The sequence below is a fragment of the Amphibalanus amphitrite genome, unplaced genomic scaffold (genome assembly GCF_019059575.1).
Source record: "Amphibalanus amphitrite isolate SeventyFive unplaced genomic scaffold, NRLGWU_Aamphi_draft 000063F_arrow, whole genome shotgun sequence".
Classification (NCBI taxonomy): domain Eukaryota; kingdom Metazoa; phylum Arthropoda; class Thecostraca; order Balanomorpha; family Balanidae; genus Amphibalanus; species Amphibalanus amphitrite.
Genome location: NW_024881559.1, coordinates 33799 through 43300, shown reverse-complemented (window position 1 = coordinate 43300; position 9502 = coordinate 33799). Strand labels below are relative to the sequence as shown.

At 47.0% G+C, this 9502-nt stretch overlaps 1 protein-coding gene across 1 annotated transcript; it reads left to right on the top strand.

The window, feature by feature from the left end:
* Window positions 1-3703: 3703 nt before the first annotated feature.
* LOC122378653 (ADP-ribosylation factor-like protein 8B-A) lies at window positions 3704-9462 on the top strand. Its single transcript, XM_043359940.1, has 4 exons — window positions 3704-4162; window positions 7820-7974; window positions 8377-8538; window positions 8794-9462. The coding sequence occupies exons 1-4, from the start codon at window positions 4040-4042 to the stop codon at window positions 8912-8914; spliced, it is 561 nt and encodes a 186-aa protein (XP_043215875.1). The 5' UTR covers window positions 3704-4039; the 3' UTR covers window positions 8915-9462.
* Window positions 9463-9502: the final 40 nt, after the last annotated feature.

Genomic DNA, 9502 nt, shown 5'->3' with positions numbered 1-9502 from the left:
CAACATGTGTAGAATTGATGTATGATAAGGTGTACCAAAAACGGCGGCGCTCCGCGCCGCCGTTTTTGAGATATTCGCGAAAAACCACAAGGGGGGGTGTTCAAACACCCCCCCCCCCCCAGCAGGGCGCGGGTTAAATAATTTATTGGGTTACGCTGCCGTGTGGCTGACTTTTCACTCATAAGGTATATGCGTGTCATTCGAGTGACGTCCTCGTTGTAATCGCCCATTTTAGCGATCATTGCACGGGAAACTAAATTCGTTCCGATTTAGGGCGTCTGAAAGATCTCGATCGCGTCACAATCGGGTGTGCGATTAGGTAAAGCCAAACTTGGCTGTTCTTGAGGCGTTGCGGATTGAAAAAAGCATTTGCAAGTCAACATTTAGACCCCTGTAATAAGGTCTACATTTGGGTTGTAATGCGGATAAACTCTGATCTCACTGTTCAAGAACTGGCTCCGGAGTTGCTCTCTAACTTTGCCAACAACCTGCACCGGCGGCGGCCAAGGAGCTCCAGCGACGGCCAGTGTGCTGCCAGACTCGACTACACAATGAATGAATGATGCCAAAACGCGTGCATATTTGCTTTTCTCCCTTGCCCACTGCGAATCTGAAACAAAGCTATATTGTTTTGTGAGGCTAGTGCGCTTAGGCATCAATTTATGGAATCAATAAGATGATGGCCTGAAGCCAACACACTGAGACGGCCATGGGCATCAGTTGGTGCAGTCCAACTGTCCAACTACTCATTTGGCTTATATAAGGGCTAAGGCCGTAGGTATTTTGGGATTTCTGCTGAATTACCTCGAATGGATTGGCTCACACCGTTCCGACCTAGTTCCGACTTCCGACTTCCCATCTCCCGAACGAGGCGAGGCCACCGGGGACGCGCTGGCGCTTTCTGCCAGCTAGATGGTAAGATATTCTGATTAGTTTTTCACAACAATACATATGAAAATTTAAATATATGACCAGATGAGTACTCAAACATGAAGAAAAAATGTTTGGGCAGACCTAAGAAGTGTGACTGACTCTGATGATAAAGAAACGAAGATTACAAAATTGCTAATTAAAGATTTTTCGCAATATTTTTCAATTAGCAGCAGGTTATTGGTATCTTTTATTCGTTCATGGCGCAAAAGGGACATTATTATGTTCAGTAGTTCTGCTTACTGTTTCGGACTGTTTTGATTGGTAACAGAACTCATTGATATCTGCAGCGGGTAGTGTCCCACACCCTAATTTGAACAGACTATTGCTGTCTGCTCTCCATTGTCTGAGTGGATAAATAATGGGGGATAATTTTTTCAGTACCTAAATTTCAGTTATTTTGCACTATCATAAGTTCAGTTTGCACTATCGTCTTTTCGCAGGCAATTCCTGTCAAACACAGGTATATCCGGTCATTCCGCACTATTTTAGTTAGTATAGAGGCGATGCCAGATCTGGCATAATAAATGGGTGTGTGGTAGCTCATTTTGCACTAAATCCGGTATATGAGCACTATTCATGATTTCACTGCCGAGCACGAGCTACTGCTATGATCACAGTATTCTTGAGCCTTGAGGTATTTATTTTTTTATGTTGTAGGTACGTAAGTTGGACATCAAAGTATGATCCTCCATTCAGCGTATTACTTCCACGATGAAAACGGAATTGGAGCAAGTTTCGTGGCATAGGTCCTGCCTGTATTTAGGGCCTTGGTCCTGCCCTCTACGCAATACACCACGCCCGGTGCTGCCCCCTAACGACTAATAGGCATGCTGGGTATACATTAGGTAAATTTGTGGACAAAAATGCGCATCGCTTAGGTTCGTGGGACAAAATCATGTACGCAAATGTACGGTACACGGTCTGCCCTCCGGCTTCATCTGGCTCACGATGCAGCGTGACCACTCATGCTCCTCAGCAAAGTACCACCCCCTCGAAACGAGAGCTGGCTAGGCGTTACGCCGCTGAACGACGAAACGCTGCTGCGAAATGCTACAATCAAGATCCATCTAGTTGATGTGCGTCAATAACAGTCAGACACGTCCCTTCCACGACACGTACGGAAGGGACGTCGAGCGCTTCCTACTAAGCATGGGAAAATGCCACCGCACATTTAGATTAAGCATTTGCTACTGCAATGCTGTACCTACATGCCCATAGCGCCGTTAGATAACCTGACAGAATAAAGACAGCAGCACTGGCGGTCGGCGGACCAGTAGGGGAGAGCGGGGTGACTGGTGAGTTGTATCATGTCCAAGTTGTATCAGGGCGAATTGTGCCAAACTTATCCAATAGATAGCGCTCGTGACACGACCAGCCGACGAGGTTTTCCGGGCGCCATCTTTCCCTGTTCTGTCGTGTGGCTGGGTGGACGCGTCTCAAGGTGAGAGCCGATTTTATGTTTTTTTAATGTCATTCTAAAAAAATAAGTTGCAGGAAAATGTGTGTTTTGGGCATTTAGATGTGCACGAATTTGAAAGATCTCCGTAGCGGTGGTGAGGGTAGGTTCTAAGGCTGCGTGAGTGAAAATGGATTTCTCCAGCTGTCCGCTGTTTTTGAGCACGAGGATGTTTTTTCCAAGATGGCGGCGAGGTACATGTTGTATCAGAGCCGGGTGGGGTATGTTGTAGCATGTATGTATGTATGTATGTATGGGTATGTTGCTTTTGATCGCGAAAGCTAAGCCCTGGCTCGCGTTTGTAGGTAGCTAGTCAATACTCGTTCCATTTCGGCACAATGTGTTGGCTGCTTTGCTCTTAACGGGTCACTTTTGCGTCTAGTCTGTTGATGTTTCGTTCGTTTCGATGTTTCGTTCGGATTGGCCTAAGTTTGGTTTAATAAAAGTGAAGCCTTTGAGCATATGCATTGCATTAACCCCATTTAATGTTGTTGTTATGTTCAAAACCAGTAGCAAGCACACTCCCTGAAACGTGAAATAGTGATACAAATTACCCCACCATGTGATACAACTCACCCAAGCCATGGGGCAAGTTGTATCAAAAACATTGTCCTATTCGGCAGACCGTAGAAGAAATACTAGTAGAAGTAGCTCAAAAGTTACTTTGCACAAAAAAGCAGAAGAATCAAGGAAGGAGATAGTATGGAAATAATGAGTTTATCACGGATAGTTACGAGGTTATGGGTCTCGGAGTAAAAACTGATACAACCCACCCCACTCTCCCCTACGCTTGGGCGGACGGTAGGCTCAGTTCACTCTTGGACAAGAAAAGGCAGGATGATCGGCACACGCTGAGGCCGTACGTAAATCAATCTATCCAAATTCCTTGCCAAATCCGTCCAAGAAGCGCGCCTTGCGTCCTATCGGCCCTCTCAAAACGCATGCGCCGAAACAGACGCTAATCGACCTGGCATCCTCGCGGAAATCGTCATCACTCCATGCTAAGAACCTCGCTCAGTTCACTCTTGGACAAGAAAAGGCAGGATGATCGGCACACGCTGAGGCCGTACGTAAATCAATCTATCCAAATTCCTTGCCAAATCCGTCCAAGAAGCGCGCCTTGCGTCCTATCGGTCCTCTCAAAACGCATGCGCCGAAACAGACGCTAATCGACCTGGCAACAAACAATCTGTAGCTAGTACAGACTAGTATTGTAGTTTATTTCTCCATAATATACTAAAATCATTCTAGATTTAGTAGGGATGCCTAAACATCTACCAAAAATAGTGCGAAATGACTACCATTAGGTGCCATTCAAACTAAAAGTACTGCGAATTAGACTGAAAGCAGTGCTAAAGTCCCTTAAATAGGTGTTATAACTGGTTAGGTGCTAAATGACCCTGTTATACCTCAAATTAACTGGAAATGCCTAGTTTTGCCGAAAGTACCACAAAATGACCGGTTTTTAGTGCTGAGAAAATTACCATCCATAAATAATGTTATGAATCATTTTGCATTTTGATCACAAAAATGAGATAGTGGGCGGGGTGCGCAGGGCTAAAAGTAAAGTTGTTGCAGAAAACTACGGGTTCGGGGTTACATTAGCCATTCAGCTTATCTGAGCTTCAGATCTCTTTTCAATTCTTCAAAATGATGTCCCTTGTGAATAAGTTTCTGGACTGGGTCAAAAGCTTATTTTGGAAAGAAGAAATGGAGCTTACTCTGGTTGGCCTTCAACACTCTGGCAAAACTACATTTGTCAATGTGATTGCTGTAAGTACTTACTTATCTTTATTCTAGCTAGAGGCTAGCTTCTAGCACAGGCTTGATCCATGTTATCATGTTACGTGCCTAGCACTTTGAGGTGCGTTGTGACTGAATATTTTTATTTGAACATATAGTTATGCATTATGTGAAAGTGAACGTATTGCTGTAGTTTGTTGTAAAATATTTTTGTCTGCTTTGTGGGTCCATTAATAACAAAGAAAGTTATTTGATGTGCTGGAACATGGACAAAGTTGGTGTGTTGACCTGCGATTCATTGGGGGGGGGGGGGGCAAAACGGGCCAGTCTCTTGTTCAGTTGATATCTCCTTAAGTAGGTATAAGAGCTATCACCACCAAACTTTCAGGACCCTTCCGGGCATTAATTTTTACCTTGCGATCCAAAATTTTTCTAGAGCCCATGATAGGTTGGCCACAAATCAGGGCATATTTAAAGGCATTTACTGCATCCCATTCTGGGACGCAGCTCCCTCGCCTTGGGACGTAGCCCCTGCTGATTTGACCCACTGCGTCCCTGCCCTGTGCCCTGTCCGGTTCCCTGACCTGTGCCCTGCTGTGTGCCCTGACCTGTACCCTTCCCTCTAAAATGTCCTGTGCCATGCCCTGTAACCTGCCGTGCCCTACTTTCTGCCCTCCTCAGTGCCCTTATCTGTTCCTTGTCCTGTGTCCTTAGTTGTAGCACATGCCCTCTGCTCCACTTTGGGACGCAGTAAAAATTTGTTAAAATTTTTCTAGACCCTGCCACCAATGACATCAGAATGAGACCGTGTTCTGTCATTTTTGATAAAAAGTTTTGCTGGAAAAGCTGTCATAAGTACAGTTTTGAAGATAGAGAAAAATGTCTACCATCAAAAAGTTGTGGAATGAACAGGGCTACAAAACTGCTTTAACTGCTATCTAGGATTTTTAATTTTTTGGATTTTGACCCCCAAAACTAGTCATTTTTTTATATAATAAGCCAAAAATACCAATTTTTCCGATTTTTTCTTCTCAAAGATACCAAAATATGTTATAGATCTATTCATCTGCTATTGATATACCAAATTTGAGCTTAATAGCTCCATTTTTGACAAAGTTATGGCAAAAAATTAAACTACCTACTCAAAATTATTGTTTAATTTTCAACTAAAATTTTAGCTGTTCTAGACCAATCATATAGTGAAATGAGGACCACCATTGGATTTCTCGTGATGAGCTGCATCAAAGAGATGCCCTTTTTATGCAAAAGTATCAACTTAAATATTTGACTTTTTTCCTGACCTGGACCTGACCTCTACCAGAACGTACCCTAAAATGGCCCTAATGGTTGTCTAGCCCATACCATTGAATTTATAAGGTAAAATTGGCCAAGAAACATCACATGAGTCATGACCCCAGTATATGTAGGTGGGTTCATATTGTGACTCTTAGTGTCCTGACCTGTGTGACCTGACATGGCATCAGTGACCTCTCTAAGCAAAATATGTTTTAGGCAACCAACGCTCTATCAATGATCTTCGATAACATGCCTTTTATTCGATGTTATAACGCATTCCTTAGAAGGGGCGTGATCAGTGAAAAATGTGACCTTTGACCTGCCCTGTGACGTCATCGGTTGCACCTAGGTCAACGAAACCTGGTCACAAGCTAGTTCCCTGGTGGGGCTATCCAACACCGTCTGAATTTTCAAAATCGGTTGGTAACTTTCCGAGATGTTGGGCGAGGGGGCCGAAACGCCTCCCCCTTAACCCTCGGCCGCCGGCCGAGGGGGGGGGGGGGGAGGGTGCGGGTGCCGCCCCCACATAGTTTTTTTTTTCACGATAGCTCCGAACACGCCGGCGATAGAGAGCTGAAACTTAGCATACCTGACCTTTGATTCAAGTCAGATCTTTTGACACCAACCGCATTTTCGGGTCAGGTCAAGTCACCGACCTATGACGTCGTAAGTGAACCTCTGCACGGTCTTCACATGTCGCAACTTCGCAACGCCCTCACTGCCAGAGGAGCTCTCACAGGGAAATGAAACTTGCAGGATCTACTATCTAGTATCCATTAGGAGTGTCACAACTTGTATATCTCGGATTTTTCCTAAAGGTCATGTGAGGTCAGGTCATTTTCGTGACCTCACCATTAGGTATAAGTCAATAGGGAAAAATGAAAACTGCTATTTTGGCACCGGGAACGATCTCCAACTATCTCAAGCACACAGAATCGTGATTTCATGCACTCCTTGCAAGGTTCGATGCTTCACTTCTGCAATGTTGACCTTGCGCCCTACCTAGTTTTTCGTCACTAACTCCCGATCAAATTGAGCTAGCGAGTCGGGAAAGCCACCAATGGACTCAGGAAGACCTGCCAAATCGAATGGTATGCGACATAACCTCCTTCGACCAATTTCGTGACATGGGGGTGCTGACCTGACCGTGACCCGAGGTGACGAGGTCAACACCCTAAGTTGACCTAACCCAAACAAAAAGTATATCATTCGACGCGCCTGAGCGATCGAACACGATGCTGCCAAAATCGCGGCTCTGCGGCTGTTTTTTGCGAAGTTATTCACCAAAAACGGAACCGCACCTTGGAACACTTGACCTGACCTCAGAGGTCACCGGTTGACTTAGGACCTTAAAATCGGGTATGCGTCTCGTAACGGCGCACACGCCCGTTTTTTCCGCGACGCGCTAGCTCCACCAGGGGCGAAATGGCGAGGGGGGGGGTCGTACCCGCCCCATCCCCTCGGCCGGCGCGTATGTAGGAAACCAATAGGTGCGGCGAGGGTTGATGGGTGGTAGGGTCCGCCAATAGCCCAACGGGGCGCGGGTTGAGGTTTTGAAGTGTTTCCCAGCATTTCTCAATCCTCACTGGTCATGGCACACATTTGAGCACATCTCCCAACACATGGGAGGGGTGGGTAACTGGGTAGGTTTCAGCAACATAGTGTTTGAGATGCAAGAAGATAAGGTCATTTCTTCAGAGTTACAATTGCCCCTCACATACCTGTCTGTCTCACCGCACGCACAGGCCACAGTGGAGTCTCCCTGTACACATGGGATCTTCAAGTCATGGGGACATTCCGGGGCATCCAGGTGTCTTAACCCGCGCCCGGGTGGGCCCCGCAGCCAACTTCGAAACAGGGTCACGGGTGCAATTATCCGATTCAGTGTGTCATGCTTACTCACATCCCCGATGTTTGAGTGTTTTCGTTCGAAAGAAGAGTATTTCAATTTTATCCCACATTGACATGAAGAGATCGCGATATTGACCTGACATTAGGTCACCGATATCAAAATTCCGAGGGATACACATTACACATTGCTGGTACTGATTCCCTCATGCAATAGTCCGAGGTTCAAACTTCTAAGATGTCAACTTTGGGAATTGGGATTGACAAAAACATCAAGTTTTTATAGGCATGATCACTTAAGTTGATCTGTTGACCTGACCTTATGTGACCTGGGGTCAGAGATATCACACGCGATGCTAAATTGGCGTATCATAAGGTATACCAAGTTTCGCGGCGCTGTACGCTGCTGTTTTCCTTGCGCAAAAAAAAAAAAACTGGCCGGTGGTGACTGGTGTTGCCAAAAACGCCCCCCTCCCGAAGTTAAGAAGAGATAGAAGTTGATACAGTCGAAATATGTGACCAGCATGCATTCTCCTTTTCCAGTCGGGTCAATTCAGCGAGGACATGATTCCAACCGTTGGTTTCAACATGCGTAAGATCTCGAAGGGCAATGTGACCATCAAGCTGTGGGACATCGGCGGCCAGCCTCGCTTCCGTTCCATGTGGGAGCGCTACTGCCGCGGCGTCAACGCCATCGTGTAAGTGCCAAGCCGCCGGACCTCTCCGCGGCCAAATTAATCTTGTGCCGGGTAATAGCATGTTCATGAGCTACTAATGAATGAGCATGTGTGCCACAGTATGTATTGTGTATGATGGCTTTCTTAAGTGCTGGCTTTGTAGTAGGTATCTCCTTTTTGCCCGATGACTTGTCATATAATCCGTCAGGCGTCAGTAGATGTCTTACCTCAGTTTGGGTCAAATCTTTTTGCTCGTAACAATTTCAGAAGATCAGATTGAAAGGTAAGAATAACTATGCTCGACGATAGGAAAAATTCAAAGTTTAAGCACGACCATTAATTCTGTTTCGGGCTTAAAAGAAAAGGTTTTGGAGCACCGGTATGAGGGTCGTCCAAGTTAACCATTTGTCGTCCTGCCGCCAGGTACATGGTGGATGCCGCGGACATGGACAAGCTGGAGGCCTCACGGAACGAGCTTCACAATTTGCTGGACAAGCCGCAGCTAGCTGGCCTGCCCGTCCTCGTATTGGGCAATAAACGTGACCTGCCTAACGCTCTCGATGAGAAGGGACTCATCGAAAGACTGTGAGTTGCCGTACTTAATTTATACCAGAGTGCCGAAAAACGCCATTTAATCACGCAATGGTCGACTTTTAGGGACCACTCGATTGTTGAGTTTTGATCACGGAGCTTCAATGCATATTAATAGTTTATGTTTCAAACTATTCAAGCGATAAGGTTTGAACACTAAGAGCTGTCATTATTGCAGTACCTACTCGTCATACAATTTTCACCGAGGTTGGTCTCAGTTGCACTATATCTGCCACGTCGTTTCCCCAGGAACCTGTCGGCGGTGCAGGACCGCGAGATCTGCTGCTACTCCATCTCCTGCAAGGAGAAGGACAACATCGACATCACGCTGCAATGGCTCATCGCCAAGTCCAAGTCGGGCGCGCGCTAGTGAAAGGCCGGGGCGTGCATGGACTCCCGCCGGCCGGGTGATCTCAAAGACCGCGCCCGCCGCCGCGCTGGGCCAACAACGAACGGCTGCGGGCGGGCGGGCCCGCCTGCGCTGGCCGCTCACACACGCAGACTCTGCCGGTGGCCGGGGCTCGGTGCGAGCCGCCGCGCCGCGCCGTGCTGCCCTGCCAGAGTCCGTGGGACATCACCGGCCCCGGCTGGAAGGGCCGGCAGTCAGACGACTGGTCAGCTGATCGGCTGCCGCCGGGCCGGTAGGGAACGCTCGTGCAGAGTTATTGGGGACCTGTCCGTGTATTACGATAGCAGTGATGGTGAGCGATGCATTGTGGATCCGTGGTCGCCAGTCATTCCAGATCTGTATAATATGTGCGTGTCTTCAGTCGGCCGGCAGCCCTGGCCTATCATGGACAGTCAGCAGGGGCGGCCCGCCGATAATACCAAATACGTAGGTAGGAGGCATGCTGCTCTTCCGTTTTGCACTGTAACCGAGGATTCTTTGTAATCGGTCATTATACTTTACCACCCATGTACGCACGGTTGTCTGGTGTCCACTTATCATGTCAGTCAG

Coding starts and splice junctions, on each gene's coding strand:
- LOC122378653 (XM_043359940.1), top strand. CDS start 4,040: ATGATGTCCCTTGTGAATAAGTTTCTGGACTGGGTCAAAAGCTTATTT. Junction 4,163..7,819: donor CATTTGTCAATGTGATTGCT/GTAAGTACTTAC, acceptor CTCCTTTTCCAG/TCGGGTCAATTCAGCGAGGA. Junction 8,539..8,793: donor AAGGGACTCATCGAAAGACT/GTGAGTTGCCGT, acceptor TCGTTTCCCCAG/GAACCTGTCGGCGGTGCAGG.